The 17,062-nt window shown below is 37.4% G+C and overlaps 1 protein-coding gene across 1 annotated transcript; it reads left to right on the top strand.

Annotated features, from left to right (window-relative positions):
• Positions 1-358: 358 nt before the first annotated feature.
• Positions 359-4,243, top strand: LOC117570406 (protein kinase C, eye isozyme). The gene is made up of 11 exons (XM_034252030.2): positions 359-731; positions 941-972; positions 1,029-1,223; positions 1,691-1,819; positions 1,874-2,030; positions 2,083-2,311; positions 2,367-2,764; positions 3,301-3,502; positions 3,571-3,759; positions 3,812-3,952; positions 4,013-4,243. Exons 1-11 carry the CDS (start codon positions 433-435, stop codon positions 4,163-4,165), a joined length of 2,124 nt encoding a protein of 707 aa, XP_034107921.1. The 5' UTR covers positions 359-432; the 3' UTR covers positions 4,166-4,243.
• The last annotated feature ends 12,819 nt before the right edge of the window (positions 4,244-17,062 follow it).

Below are 17,062 nucleotides of genomic sequence, written 5' to 3'. Positions count from 1 at the left end.
TATATGTTGTATTATGAATGAAAAATAAAATAAATATACCAGAATATGTGATATTTTGGCATAAGCCATATTTTTTGTATATTTTATTATTTAATATATTAATTTGGTATTTTTCCATGGAAGTCGAGAAAACTCAACGGTAGCTATCTTACTTGTTTTCTTCTGCAATATTTTACATAGTTGTTAATTAGTAAAAGTGCAATTCATACCAGTACTATACAAAAATAAAATGCAAGTCCGATCATAAGTACTTTATTGACCTTTAGACCTGGAGAAGCATTGCAACTGCTGGGTAAAAACTTGGATGGCTTCTTTTGTTCAACAGCGTTTAACTATCGACTGCAGCGGGTCAGTTGACAGTCGCGCGTCGAATAGCGCGGTATTGCTTGAGGCAATATTTCTTTTGACATCCTTGGAGTATCCTTTTGAGCCATGGCGGCCGCAGCAGTGGCAACACCTGGCGCTACAGTGCTGCCCACAGCAACTGCACCAGCAGGTCCTGCCGCACCAAAAGCATCGGCGGCAGCTACAGCAGGAGCTGCAGCTGGTGGAAAAGCACCAGTTAACCTGGTGGAAATCGCAGGGGAAGCGAATATTGTCAACTATATGAAGAATCGATTGCGTAAGGGCGCCATGAAGCGGAAGGGTCTGGAGATTGTGAACGGACATCGGTTCACAGTGCGTTTCTTTAAGCAGCCAATGTACTGCGGCCACTGCAAGGACTTCATCTGGTGAGTGAGCTGGAGGACCACAAAAACCGCAAAAGATAAATATAGCCACGACCCATTTATTTGTGCTGTCGACCCTCGGATTGTGCAAGTTTCTTTTTTTTGCCGCTTGCTTGCAAGCGCTGCGTCGCCTAATTTAATTAGCATTCTGTAAGTTGACACGTTTTGTTGCTCTTTGCATTGTTGCATGCGGCGCCGTGGATAATTTTCAGGGGCTTTGGAAAACAAGGTTTTCAGTGCGAGGGTATGTTAAAGAATTTCTAGCAATTCAAAATTAAATTCAACAGTTTTGCTACACAGAATGCCGCTTTAATATTCATCAGAAATGCTGCAAATTTGTGGTTTTCAAGTGTCCTGGCAAGGACACCGATTTCGATGCTGACTGTGCGAAGGTGAAACACGGCTGGATCTCGACCACATACACAACGCCTACCTTCTGTGATGAGTGCGGCATGTTGCTTCATGGTGTTGCCCATCAAGGCGTCAAGTGCGAAAGTAAGTGATGGATGAAAGTGAAATAATGAGGCAAGTCCAGTGTGGCGAAGAGTGAGAGCTTAATGCAACATTTTTGGTAGTGCAGAACTAGTTTAGGCTTAGGAAGTTTAAATGTTAGGGTTAGAACCAAATAGCGCTTTGATGAATCCAACAGTGTCTCCTTATTATTATATATATGTATATATATTTATTTTAAAAGTTGTATGTATTTTATTATTCCATCTCTCTCAAACTTGGAGGAATTTGAAAAAAAAACTTGATCTACCAAAAACACTAGTTCTAGTTTTTATAATTCTTGTTTATCTATTTAAACATACTGATTTTATTCTCTTACTTGTTGACTGATTTGGCTGATCAAGGATATATATGTATAATTTATGAGGTTTAAGGTGCCCTACTCTAACCGTTAATTATAAAATAAAGCTGCCCTATACAAATCCTTACCTATTTATCCTATTGCGTCGCAGACTGCAATTTGAATGTGCATCATCAGTGCAAGGACCAAGTGCCGCCCATGTGTGGTGCAGACATTAGTGAAGTGCGTGGCAAGCTGCTGCTTTATGTGGAGCTCAAGGGTAACAATCTCAAAGTGGAAAGTGAGTGTGACCTTAAAATTATTGAACTTAACTTATCTCTGTACATTATTGCAGTCAAAGAAGCTGCCAATCTTATTCCCATGGATACCAACGGCTTCAGTGATCCTTATGTGGCGGTTCAAATGCATCCCGATCGTTCGGGTCGCACTAAAAAGAAAACCAAGACCATACAGAAGAACCTCAATCCTGTTTTTAACGAAACCTTGACCTTGTAAGTGACACTTGATAGCTTCAGAAATTATACTTATTTTATTATTTTAAAGTGAACTGCAGCCGCAGGACAGGGAGAAGCGACTGCTGATTGAGATCTGGGATTGGGATCGTACCTCGCGCAATGATTTCATGGGCTCATTCTCATTCAGTTTGGAGGAGCTGCAAAAGGAGCCCATCGATGGCTGGTACAAGTTTCTGTCCCAAGTGGAGGGCGAGCACTACAACATTCCCTGCGTGGATGTCATTAATGACATGGCACGTCTACGAGATGAGGTCCAAGTGAGTAGAGTCTGATTTTTTAGTTGCAACCAGTATATTGTCGCATCCTGCGCAGCATGAGCGTAAACCGAATGAGAAGCGTCGCATGGACAACAAGGACATGCCACATAACATGAGCAAACGGGACATGATACGTGCAGCGGACTTTAACTTTGTTAAGGTCATCGGAAAAGGATCCTTTGGCAAGGTCCTACTAGCTGAGCGCCGTGGCACTGACGAATTATATGCAGTGAAAGTGTTGCGCAAGGATGTCATCATTCAAACAGATGACATGGAGCTGCCAATGAATGAGAAACGCATCCTTGCTCTGTCCGGTCGACCTCCCTTCCTTGTTGCAATGCATTCTTGTTTCCAGACCATGGATCGCTTGTTCTTCGTCATGGAGTACTGCAAAGGAGGCGATCTCATGTATCACATGCAGCAATACGGACGTTTCAAGGAGTCAGTGGCCGTGTAAGTTATATAAATTTTTCTTTTCCGACCACTTTTCTACAATTCTTTCGTCTAAGAACCAGATGTTTTTGCTCGTGGATTAAGGACTTTTTTCTATAGTCACGATTTAAATATTAACAATAGTCATAGAAGTTATCTAAAAAATAATTTTATATCGCAGAAAAACTTCATTCGGATCTTAGTTGCTTTGGTTGACAATCTTGTATATTTTTTTTACTTCGAATGTAATAGTCAATCGATATACCAAAAATAGGCTTTGGTATATTTTATAATTTTTTAGTTTACTATATTTTAACAATAGTACCACACTGTTTTGCAATAATTGAAATGGGTAGCGGGTATATCACATCTTATTTATAAAAAAATGTTTCTGTGGGTTCATTTGTTTTGGAAACATTTGAAATATCTCCTTTTTACAATTATTAATCAAAGCACGTATTTTAAATCTTATTATTTGATCGAGTACCTTTCAGTCGGGCAAACTTGACTGTAGACTTCTTACTGGTTTAATATATTTACTGAGTTTTCTTTTATAGTTTCTATTCGGTGGAAATTGCAATTGCTTTGTTCTTTCTACATGAACGTGAGATTATTTATCGCGATCTAAAGCTTGACAATGTGTTGCTTGATGCCGAAGGACACGTCAAGCTGGTGGACTTTGGGCTCAGCAAAGAAGGCGTCACTGATCGACATACTACACGCACTTTCTGTGGCACTCCCAACTATATGGCACCAGAGGTGGGCTTCTATTAGAATCGTATGAATTTTTTTCAAGAATGCATTTTTTTTTCATTATTTGCTTCTAGATTGTGAGCTATGATCCTTACTCGACTACGGCTGACTGGTGGTCATTTGGAGTGCTGCTATACGAATTAATGGCAGGTCAGGCGCCTTTTGAAGGTGAGGATGATAACGTCGTTTTCCGAAATATCAAGGAAAAGAAGGCTGTCTTCCCCAAGCACTTTTCACAGGAAGCCATGGATATTATCACTAGTGTAAGCATAAATCTAAAAATATTCTATTAAAAGTTGTAATATTCTGCCAAAGTTTCTAGCAAAGAAACCTAACAATCGTCTGGGAGCTGGTCGCTATGCCAAGCAAGAAATTACTACACATCCTTTCTACCGTCTGATTGATTGGGATAAGGCCGAAGCTGGAGAAATGGAACCACCTATTGTGCCCAAGATTGTGTGTTACTTGACCGATATAATAATCAACTATTTTAAGTAATTCCTTAATTTTTTACAGAAACATCGCAAGGACATTAGCAACTTTGATGATGCTTTCACCAAAGAGAAAACCGACCTGACTCCCACAGATAAGCTTTTCATGATGAACTTGGATCAAAATGATTTCATTGGATTTTCGTTCATGAATCCAGAATTCATAACCATTATTTAAGCTTTGATTCTATTGTGAATTCTTGAAAGCTCTAAAATACCTGGATAATAAAACTTTGCGTTAAACTTGAGGCAGAAACCACGAGGTAAAGCTATTTGAAAGCTTTCAAGCTTTAAAAGCTATTGTGTAATCGATAAGCTTGGCAATATAACAGTTTTAGATTGAGAAAAAAAAGAGAGCAGGCTTTGCTCTCTCTGCTTTTCGCTGTTAACTGCTAACATTTCAAATCCCAGATAGTAAATGAAAACAAACCCGCACTCTTGGACGAGCAGTCTCTGAATAGAGTCGCCAAGTCTCCGAGCTGCTCAGAGTCACCCAGTTACCCAGTCGCATCGAGCTGAAGCTGCTCAGCTGCTTCCACCCCAGTTATGACCAGGTGAAAGCTAACGATGAGGTTTTTACGGTTTCCCCTGTAGCATACTACTATATACATATGTATGTATGTATACTGAACTTTAACCTTCAAAGGGGAAGTTCGCATATGAAATTAGTCAGGGGAATAGACGCTAGATGAAACTCACCATGTGCTTTGAATTCTTAAGACGACGCGTCGGTGTTGTAAACTAACAACTGCGGTACTTGTGTCTGAGCCTAGCTGGCTAATTGAGTGACTTGCTGCTAAATGATGAACTGGCTGTTCTTGTCAAATTTAATCATTTGCTGAGAAAGCAGTGGTGGGTGGACAGGTCCTTGGGCCTTACTTGTTGCATCTATCACACGTTGATTTACCATGACAATTAGTCAAGGCTCTTGAGTAAATTAAATTTATTTCGCACTTTAGTTGCCATTTTTGCCACTCGACCACCAGTTTCCCAGTCCTCCACCGTTTTTTGATAGCCACGAATAGCTGCCAGTGGCGCGCTCAGCTGTAAAATTCTTCGAAAATTGTTTTCCTGGCGCCCACACTTACACACGCATACACACTCACACACGCACACTTACATATATACTAAGGCATAGACACACACATGCCATGGGGCAGATGCCTTTTGCTTTATTGTGGCTTTACATGAAAACTATGGCATCTGCGTTGTTCGTGGACCCTCGCAATAGTTTTCGGCAGAACAAATATTTCTTGGCTCGTCTTCCATAGACATTTTAATACAAATTCCATGGCCAAAATGTTGGCACAGCCAACAGACACACAACGCTGCTTCGTTAAAGGTCAGACTTTAGAAAAAAACAACAATAAGCTAGTGGAAATTGTGGTATGCTATAAAAGTGGGAATTCGCAATGAAATTACCCAATTTGAGATAGCCATTTGACAGGTATTTGGCTAGTTAGATCTTGATAGCACTATTCACTTTAAATAATGGATTGTGCAATAACGAAAAGAGAATTATTTGATGTTATTCAAGACGCGTGCATCATCATATAAAGATTTCAAAATTGTAGATCGATTCATTTAATCAGCGATTATATATCAAAAAGTGCGTAGAGTTGTACTGTATTGTATGTTAACTTCTTTGTTTTAACTGACTAAATGAGTGAACCATTAACTGATAAAAATGTCAATCCCCTTATAAATCGACTGTAAGATCTAGGAGGCTGTTTTACTCACACAACATATATTGATGCAAGCATATTAAAATATTTCTTAAAAAGTTATTTCAGAATTTAACGAAAAGAAAATAATTAAAAAGAGACACTAAAGTACTTGCGCATTTTAAGAACTTAATAAATTATTCTAGCTTACCGTATTAAATTAAAAAGAAAGATAAATTTTTGGCATTTCCAATATACAGCACAATATCAGTGAGGGTATTTTAGTTTCGATTGTCTAATGCTTTTGCTCTCACTTTTCACTTTCCGTCCTTTTCCCTTTGCGTCTTTCGACTTTAAAGCTATTTGCACTCTATTAGTGGCAATTTACAGCTTTTACGTGCACTTTTCGTGGCTGTTAGGAACGTTGCAAGCTTTTCAATGTATTTGGCTGAGCATTGCTCTGGTTGCCCATTTCCTGTTTGTCATAATGCTGCATTGGAAGCGTTGGGTGACGAGCTGCCGAATGCTTTGTCTGCAGCTCTCTTTCTATCACTTCTAATGCCTGAGGCATTCTTTTGACTTACGCGAAAAGAGAGATGGAGCAGAAGTAGTAGAAGAAGGGAAGCGGGGACAACACTACGCATTAGGATGTACTAAAGTGCTTAACACAATATAAATAATAGCATAGCAGATGACAACGGATGGCTGAGGATGTATATAGCAGTGGCAATAGTTGTGGCTGTGGCAGTAGCTGTAGCTGTGGCAATTGGAAGCTGTTGCATAATAATATGGGACACAACTGAGTGTGGAATATCCTCCTCAGCTCGCACAACCCTGAAGCTCACTGCTTCTGCTGATGCTTAGGAAGCCTTGACCTGCCACAAGATAAATGCGCCGATAGATGACACTCAAGTAGTTAGTCCAGAGTACAGCATGCATAAATCAGCACTCAAAGATTTCCATCTCAGGCTAACTAAGACATAAACCACAATTACGAGCATAGCAAAGCTCCGTGATGAGTAGCAGTCGACGTAAATAGGGAAGTGAAAATGCATGTATAAACAATGCATGTATAACAATAAACATGATTAGTTATATAATTTTATACATTTTAATGTGAATATTACATAACATAGTTGTGGGGTATCAACGATGGTGAATTATCAATCTGATTTTGTTATATGCACTCGTTTAGTACTGAACTTTCATAATTATTTTCGAACTCAAAAAAATATTAATTGTGCTAGGAGATCAATATAACCACAACACAATATAACCATTAAATTTTACAGTTTTAGATAAAATAAGTAAGATAGCTACCATCGAGTGTTTTCGGCTGTAAAATACACGCTATCCATTTTTAATAAAAGCAAAACAATAATAAATATATCGATAAATAACGAAATTTACCAAATGATACATTTAGTTAGTATACTGATATTCAGTTGCATTCAAAATTACGAAAACTAATATAATTGGTATACATATATATGTACAAAATACTCCAGATTATCAGATCTTGCCACGGCAAATGACAAAAATCTAAAACGAACTTGAATTCCGAGCAACAATAAATAATAGATAGACGGGACATGCTAAAGTTAATGAATTTGGAATTCAAATTTATAACATTTTTAGAGTCGAAAAGAAAACATTTCTCTACGAATCATTATTTGCGCTTCTCTGTGGAAATTCATCAATTATCTGAATTTGTTCTTAACAATATTTTCACTTTAATTTATTACGTACAATCTATTAACATCTATGAACTACATGAATTGTTCGTATTGAATTTCTATGCAGTGTCTGATTATAAGTTAGTTTTAGCATGCATTAAATTAAAATACTTCCTTTTAATTATATGATTAATGTTCTTTGCATAAAGCTTGTATTTGTCGTTAAGAGGCTGGAAATGGCAAAGCTTAAAGAAAATATCACAGCAGCCAAGTGCAGGGTGCTGAATAGCTTATCTAACACATAGCTACACTCACACATTCTGGTAGAGAGGCACATTAGGAGCGTGCCCGCATATGGCATATAAATACTTAGATATTTATGCATATGGTTTTGTCAGTTCGTTTGCCAGGGACAGCGATAACGATAACGATAAAGATAAAAATTGTTACGATTTACGAAGTGCGTTTCATATTCATGTCCCAGTGCCTTTTTCAGGCCCTGCAGACTTCTCGTTCCCTTGACGTCCTTGCGAGTGCTGCCCGTCCATCTTTTTCATACACTGTCACTTCCGTTTCCGCATGAGCACCCGGCCCCGGTCTCAGTCTCGGGCTCGGTCTCTGCCAGTGGCAGACTGATTGTCTTTTTTTGTGGCACACCACTCTCAGACCAGACCAGACCAGACCAGACCAGACCCTCCCTCTTTATGGGGCTGTTGATGGTTGGTCTTCCCACTCTGAAGGCCCACAAAAGCCACAAAATATTGCTCAAAATTAGCCGAGCTCAGTTCAATGTGTTCTTGCGACAATGAATTTTATCCTCTCAGGTTAATTTCATTGGTTACACTTTACGCTAGTTGTTGATGTTCTTGCTGTTATCCTCTGTAAGTGCTGCCTAAATATTTAAAGCTCCGTGCCCACCAGCCTCCAGTTGCTCATCTGCAATGCAAACATGCCTATGCCAGTGTTTGTTTTTGTAAATGTATCTCAGTCTTTTTTATTCCTATCTGCATCTCTATCTCTATCTGTAGATATAAACGTATCTGTATCTGTATCTCTTTCTACGACTGTTCTTTGTATTCCCATCTTCGCCCCACTTCACGGTTCCCTCGGGCATGCGTTGCGCGCTTTCAACACTTTGACAAACAAACTGTTGCCGTATGCCCTTGTTTGCTTTTATCCATTTTTTTGTTGTTCTTATTGCTTTTGTTTTTTTTTTTGTTTCTGCTACTGTCATTTAGTTGCCTCAGAGGCAGCACAATACGCTCGCTGTTGCAGTTTGCAGTCGTCAGGCGACAGCCGGCAATTTGGTGAGTGCACAGCTTCAATTTTAAGCCGGGACTCGGCAGGCTTCAGTGCCCATCAATGGACCAAAACGATTTGCATTTTCCCCTCCTGTCAAAAGCACAACTCAACAGTTGAAAAAACAACAACAAAATATGCACAAGGTGCGCATTTCTTCTATTTTATTATATAAACAAACATAGAACGCTTTCAGTTTTTTTTTTGTCATTTGCTGCAATGCCTTTAAATTCGTGACGCAAATTCTCTTCCCTCATACTCCTGTAGCACCATCAACAAGAAAGTTTGTTATTCGGAGGTTGCTAAATTTAAAATGTCAGAAAATTATCATAAGAAAACATTTGTAATATTTATGTTTACATATTTACATACATACATCCAGACTTTTAATTAGAAATGTATACCTTTAATTTTTTTATATAAAATCCTTGGCAATAGAATTTATGTAACGGCTTAAAGTAGTTATCTTCCATCCTATAATTTATTCACCTTTTCTCTTATTATGAATTTATTCTTTCTATTTTATTTTTTCATATTAATTAATTTAGTAAACATTTTCGCGTAGCTATAATTTAATAATTCACTTAACCTTTATAGATACTGCAGTTAAAATTTCATAAATATAGTGCTGTACATTCAAAACTTAGGCAATAATTTTTGTGTCTCTCAGTTTATTCCCCTACAACTATGAATTCGACATAGAGATGGAAACATAAACAGAAGCCCTTGGGCAAGACATAAAATACTTGGTCTAGTAAGCAACGTATGCCATAAGTAGTTCTGCGGCGGAAATGTTGAGAATAAATACGCAAGCAATATTTGAAATTTCATTTTTGTGGCATTTTTTTATATCTATATTTTTTTTTATTTTTTTATTGAACGACCTGGACACGGCAAGGAGAGAAAACTGAACGAGAAAAAAATACGACACGTGGACGCATGTCGGCAAAAATTATGCAAATTCTGAAAAGATTTCAGATTTCAGTGGAATTATTTGTAGCATATTTGCTTTTATTTACGTGTTTGCTTCTGCTACGTTTGTTATTCTCGTGTATTTCATTTGATTACGCATTTGATGACCTGAAATGTGAGATGCAGGTTGCGAACCGAAATTATTCCACAGTATACATTATATGGAAATATGCTCGAGAGGCGGGATATGCAATTGTGCGTAGTATAGTAGCTGGAAGCGAAAACAAACTAGAAGAAGAAATAGTTGCGCTTAAAGCATGGCTTTTAAAGCACGCACAAGTCATCAATTCAGACACTCTGGCGACTCGTAAACCAAACACACAAAGTCCTTGCTACTGACAGTGGCGCAGCTAAAAAAGGGGATATTCAATTCTACTCACTTGCACTAGTATTAAAGATATTCTATCCAGTGAAGTGAACGAATTGAAGTTTCCATTCATCGTTCCTTTTGTTCAGTTTTTTTTCAGTTGTTAACTTTTAATGGTTATACCTTATTTACACCAAACGCATCTGCTTGATGTCATTCTATAATGCAAAGGTTTACAGTATAAACTTTACATCAAAGACGTATGATTTAAACAGCTGTTTGGGGGTGGAAAAGTAAACAAACTCAGACAGGAAGAATAATATTAAAAGTTTATTACAGAACACACACAAAAAATGATTGGTTACACCAAATGATTCCAAAGAATCTAGCAATGAATAACAAGTTTCCAAGTGAACATGTAAGCGAATGAGCAGTGAGTAGTGAAGTGAACTGAAAAGAATAACTAGAAAAAGACTTGTTCACAAGCTCTTAAGTGAGCAGATTACTCTTTTTCAGTCACTCTCGAGCAACCCAGCACTAGTTCACTATTCCATATTTTATTCATTTGGGGTTTTATGTCTTCCACGAGCGTTCATAGGTTGTGTAAATTTAATTTTCACCATAGAAATTTAATGTAAAAATGCAAACATTTACGAAACTGAATAAATAATAAATATAATACTATATATAAATATAATAGTATACCTACAAATAAAGCGAATTGAAAAGGAGGAACGTTAAATAAGTAACGAACAACACTAACGAGTATTAACTTTAGCACCCTCTTTAGGTATTTTATAGGATGTCTCTGGCTGCTTTTAACACGCACATGTGCACATTTGTTGTATAGTTAGATTTATACCATACATACATACATACATATATGTAGTTGGTTTGGTACGTAGAGAGCAGTCTCAGCTTCCCCCTTTTGCATATTTGCCTGCTGTGCGTCTCTTATTCCCAATCCCAAGTCAAACAGCGCGCATGAAATAATTATGCAGACTTTACTTTATACATATATGCTACAGGTAGTAGACCCCCAATCCCAGTCCCAATGGCAGTCCCAAAGCCAACTACACGAATACACAAGCACACACAGCTATGTACATGTTGTGTATTGAGTGTGAGTGTGTGCGTGTGAGTGTGCCACGGCAGCTCTCTTTATACTTGGGCAACTTTAGGCGCATTTAAAAATTTCCGCACGATTCGTTTTGTTGCGACTTTGTTCGAGCAAGTTAGCTCAGCAACAATTTTATTGTTATCTGCTGCAGTGACGTGCAGCGCAGAATATATCCAGCTGGTGGTCAGTCGTGTGTTTAATTAAAGTAGGCAATGTAAAAATGGAGACGTTGTCCGAGGCAGCTCATTCGATTGCTATAAACGAATTTATGACACGATCCGTCATAAAGTTATAAACTGCAATAAAAATAAAAAAATCACAAACAACAACAGCGAGTAAAATAAAAGACCAACTTCGCAGTATTTTCTGTTGTAGCATAAAAGCGTCAATAGAATAGACAAAGTAACTCGACTAAGTTGCTCGGTCGTTGCGCTCGTTACGCTTCAGCGCACTTTAAAAGCGCACTCTGATGGCGTTGATGTATGCGTGTGTGTGTATATGTATGTGTGTGTGCTGGTGTGTGGGCGTTGGTTGTGGGCTGTGGACTGTGCTATCTAACGGCGCAATGGGCGATGCTTGCATCAAAGCAATGTCCTGAGCTATTTGGCTCACTTTTATTTCATTTGATTGCCCGCGCGGCTAACGCGGCGTATGTGTTGCCTTTTTTATACTAGTACGCAGACGGTTTTAGGGGTATATTATGCTTATGAGATGCTAGTAATGCGTTTGCGGAGGAATTTATACGACTGTTATGATTTTAGGCCACTTTATTTAATATATGTGCATATTTTAAAATGATACTTAAGCGAAACAGACACAGATTCTGGGGATTGGCTTAACAAAAACGAAATGAGTAATCTTATAGTTGGTCATTTAAAACGTATCAAATGTTGCATATTAAAAAGGCTAGTACTCGAGTTTTAGAAGAATGGTGCAAAGAAAAGATACAGAAAACATAATTGGGCAGTCGATCATCTGAAACGCTTTATTTTAATTTATTTTCAATTTGTGCAACTGGTTGGCCATGCCGATTTGGGTATGCGTGTGTGTTTGGGTGCTTAATCAGGCACATGAAAAGGCTATTTTGGGCTATAAAGACTTCATGGTTTCAGCCCAAACTGTTGCCTCTAACTTGGTGACCTTCAATCGCATACTAAGCACGGCGATAAGGTTTTGGTTTGGCTTCGGTTCTAACCGTGGAAATGTTTATGGCATTACGTGTGCGTTTTCATTAAGGGATGAAGCAAGGAAACGAAAATGGCAAGAAAGAAATCAAGAAAACGATGGAGTTGGAAAAAGGTGGGGAAAGGAACCCAATGAGCTTTTAATAAAAATGCACATAAATTTTTTTTTTGGCCCACCTTTCAATGTTAACTTAAGTGCCAAATTGTTCGGCGTTTATTGCCGCTTTGCAATGTTATTCTTACAGTTATTACTGAGGGCGTTGATGTGGCCACATAATGCCAAATTGTAATATATTTAAGTGAATTTTTCATGAATAAAATGTTGCATATTGGGAATGTAAATTGTACTTATTTAAATTATTGCAATATTAAACGGTCCGCAAGTTCAACCATTAATTGCTCCCCGCAGTGCACTAGAAGAACTCTTTTTCGCTGTCCCTAAGTACTTCATTTGACTCAAGCTGCCAATTTGAAATTGACAAAATGCCAGCGAAAGACAATTTCATATTCTTTCTTTTGTCAATTTCGGGACAAAACATGCGCCCAGGAGAGCACAGCTCAAATAATGGAGGAAAATACTAGAAGAGAACACAATAGAATGTGTGGACCAAGATTATTCCCATCTGATAGTGTAAATGCTGAGGATGGTAAAGGGCTGATGAAGCTAAAAGTGATTCGCTGCTGCGTTTGTTGCATACCAATGAGAATAATATAAGCGTCGTGAGATTGACAGATTGAGCCATGAGATATACAACTATGTTAATATGCGAGGGTGTACAGAGAAATTTCTAAAAATGAGAATCTTTCCCATGAGCAAAGAGAGATTTCAAAAGACTCGTCATAAAGTTAAATTATCAATTCAAACTTAACAAAAATAATTCTTTAAATTTTTGGTGGTTTGGGTAAAATAAAATAAATGAAATTAGGTAAATGAAATGCATAAAATAGTGCTAATCGGATTACTAATATCATAAATTGTATAATAAGTAAAGATGATTGAAAATTCAATTTCTTTGATAGTCTAGATATTTTTGTATAAAATTAAAGAATTAATTGTTGGAAAACACCTCTTAAATTCATATGTGTACTCGCTTTTATGTGCTGACACTCTTTCTGCTCTTTTCAATAAGCCAACTGGCTTACTCTGCGATTCCACCCTCTGGCAGAAGTCAGGTGTGTTATACGTTTCGTAACTTTGATTAAAAATTCATGTCGTATACGAAATTCAACGAGTCGCAGGCATATTTATACGACAATACTTATGTATATACTATATGGCATATTTGGAATCTCTGACTGACAAATGAAGCAGCTGGCTACGGATTTCTCTTGATGCTGTTGCTGTTATTATTATTCTTTTCTGTTGTTAATGTTGCGTGTAAATAATGTAGGCCATAATCAAAGGCAAGCAAAAGTAAGAGTGGCAAAAAGGTCAAGTGCGAAACAAACAACAAACAACAGATGGAGACTGAAAGAGAGTGAGAGAGCGTGCAATGAAGATGGAAATGAAAATGAAAATGAAGATAATCGGATTGAAGATGATGGCATCCTCCATAAAAGAAAACGGAAAATCGCTTAATTTGTGCTCCTTAATTGTAAGGGAAATCGTCGCTAAAAGGTGAACAAGATGAAAAGAGCTCCAGTGTAAATACAAGGAAAAGCGAATGATGCGATAAACGAGTAAACAGCCGCTCTGCTTGACCACTCGGGCGTATGCGCAATATGCGATGTACAAGGAAAGAGAATAATCAAAAAACAAATGTAATATTATTGATAGGGAGCAATGTCAGAAACCAACTCTTAAGAAGATTCACTGAATGCCTTTAAAAAGTAATTTAAAATTGATAAAAACGACTTTTATTCATTGATACTAAGAATGATATTCAATTAAATATTAATTACAAGAGTGCATGTAATAATTTCTCAATTTACCGCAAAGAATACAATGGAATGCATTCAACTGGTGTCCATACAACAATTTAAGTCAATAAGTTTAACTGCAGCTTAGAAAACTTGACCCAAGGCAAAGTTTACCATATTGTTTTTGAAAAGTTAACCAACTGTTCTGTTGAGCATAATCGCCATTTACTTAGGATAATCGCTTTAAGGCCAATTTGTAAGTTGATAACAACAAAAATAGCAACAATGAGTGCCAAGGTCTTAACTGCAGACTGCATAGTGGAAATGAAACTACGACTCAGACAGAAAATTGAATGTGCTGCCAACTGGTAATCGTATCCATCATCATCAGTAGCAAATAGCCTTCGCAGTAGTCATTATCGTCTTGATTATCATCATCATGGATCGACTCTGTTCTGAAGCGACTGCATCAGCTGCAGGCACAAGAAATAATATAAAGAAGAGAAGAACAAAAAATATATATGTATATATAAAAGACAATCGGTTTCAACTTTTTGTGTTGCTTGCGTTCCCCTTTATAAGCAAAAATTGCTCAATTGAAAAGGAAAAAGGCATCTGCAATGGGAGAAGGACGTCAACGCTGCGCCGCCATCAAGGCCTTTCACATCAAAACTTTTCACTTTTCGGCAATAGAAAACTTTTTCAGGTTCTTGTGGGCGCTTGCGTGTATGCAAGTTGCTTGGTATGTGTTTGTCCTGACAGCAAAATTGTAACAATTGAAGTAAATAAAAGCTGCACTAAAAATAAATTTAAAAAATTAACATGCTTAAAAAAATGTATAGAGAATTAATGCAAACATTATTCACTGATAGATAATCGTTTATATTCGAGTTTTCAGAATTTGTTTAAAAAATTTTAAACATTTGATTTCAGATTTAAAAATTTTTTGAGAACACATTTTCCCTTACAAATCGTAATTAATGCGGAATTAATTTTCTGAAAAATCAGTTTATGTTTAGTTTGTGATTTTATTTTAACCACGCCATTAAAAGGATCCGTTGAATGCGATCGTTGATAATTATTCGCATCTCTCGTTTTTGGCATTTAAAATAAACTACCTCGCGATATTAATTTATATGACTCGAAGACACTTCTCGATTGTTAGTTACGGGATTAGATGCAAAACAACGCTTTTTTGGCTAGAACATTGCGCATATTTCAGTATTTTTTTGGAATATTATTTATTTTAAGAAGTCGAGCACACTCCACTGTCGCTGAGCTAAGTTGTTTTTCCTTTCATTTTGAAAACGCTCACTCGCTAAATTTATATTTGCATTATTTCAATAAAGTGTCCTAATTATTATATTATCAAACATGATTTGAGACTACAAAGATATCTTGATACTTAAGTAGTCCGCTTAAAAAATACCTTAATTATTGATTGTGGCAGCTGCTGCTGTTACTTTTGGTTGAAAAGTTTGTTTGTTGTTGTCTTCGCAGCCGCAAAGCAGCCAACATTAATTGCACAACTATTTTAATCAGCTTTGGGCCAGAAGGAGCGACCAAGTTTCCGGGTTGTCAAAACATTGCTGGCAAGCTTTCATAATTTTCAATAAATTACAACGACCGAAAAGCCACGCCCACTCAAACCCAAAAGCGTGGGCGGGCAAATATTTAATCAGTTGTTGCCAAAAAGTCAGCGAGCCACACTCAAAAGGCGCAAGGCGCTGCTGCTATTTGCCCACCATAAACAACAGCAACAGCAAAGAGCAAAACTGAGCAAGAGCAAGAGCAAGACGAAGGAGCAGAAAAAACAGTTGCAGGCTGCGCGCAACGGAAACGGAAATGAGTAAAGAGAAACTGTGTGAACAACGTTTAGCAACAGCGCAAAAGGAAGAGAAGAGCGGGACGGAAAGACTGGGACAAAAAACGGAAACAGCAACAGACACAAAAGCAACCGAAGCAACAGTTCAGCTGTAAAATATTAAACGAAAATGAGGCGATGGGCTGTGACTGTTTCGAGACTCACTCTTTTGCTGGATACTAAAATACGAGTACAACAAACTGCCCTGAATGCAAAAGACAGACCGGCAATGAGATGAGAATGGGGAGCACTGGCATAAAGGCAAACAAATCAGCCAAGTTGAGGCAGTTTTCTATACACACTCGTACTCTTCCTCGTTTTATCTGAAAGTGTGCTTGTGTGTGTGTGTTGTGGCTATAGGGCAAACTAAGCGTACAAGGCAATGGCATGTTAGTAAGCAAAACATGTTAACGCTAACATTAATGTTTACTTCTGCCTTCTGTGCGAGGCAAAGGCACCGGCAAAGTCACAGCAACCAAAGAAACACTGAAAAGCTTCAAGGCTAAACGACAAACGAAAGGAAGCAGAAACATGCAAGCCATGTTATGGGAATAAAAATAACATGTTCGAAACTGGCGCAAGTCGCGGATACATTTTGTGGTGATACCCTGTGTATCGCGGTGTTCTTTAAGCAACCCTTTTTAAAGGATTTTTAGTTGACATATAAACAAATGTAGTATACGATCGTATATCATCGTTTATATAAGGTCATCAAAAATCAACATTATGAGAATCCCTAAATTGGACGAAATGGTCACACTGTCTTACTTCTTCGCTTTCCAGCAAGAATATTGTGAATTCTGCTTATGTTGTGTCTTAAAATAACGTAAAACAAATTTAATCATTTCTTTTTTTTTTATTTAAAATAACATATTGCACATATACAATATAAAGACACACAAATGAAAGGAAAATAAGTAAGAAAGCTATAGACGAACGTTGAAGTTACACATAATAAACGCATAAACAAAATAAGTTTCTAAGGTAATTAATAGAATGTTAATATACAAATTTATGACTTATTATATTACTTGTTTATTTTTTTTTTATACCAACATTTTTTTGTTCAGATATTATGAAAGCCATTTTAAAATGGCTTAACCGCACCTGTTCACTGATCGTGTGAATG

Source organism: Drosophila albomicans, chromosome 3, assembly GCF_009650485.2.
Source record: "Drosophila albomicans strain 15112-1751.03 chromosome 3, ASM965048v2, whole genome shotgun sequence".
NCBI lineage: Eukaryota > Metazoa > Arthropoda > Insecta > Diptera > Drosophilidae > Drosophila > Drosophila albomicans.
Note: the sequence above shows the minus strand (reverse complement) of the source record. Positions and strands in the feature narration are given on the sequence as shown.

Coding starts and splice junctions, on each gene's coding strand:
- LOC117570406 (XM_034252030.2), top strand. CDS start 433: ATGGCGGCCGCAGCAGTGGCAACACCTGGCGCTACAGTGCTGCCCACA. Junction 1,224..1,690: donor TCAAGGCGTCAAGTGCGAAA/GTAAGTGATGGA, acceptor ATTGCGTCGCAG/ACTGCAATTTGAATGTGCAT. Junction 1,820..1,873: donor TAACAATCTCAAAGTGGAAA/GTGAGTGTGACC, acceptor ACATTATTGCAG/TCAAAGAAGCTGCCAATCTT.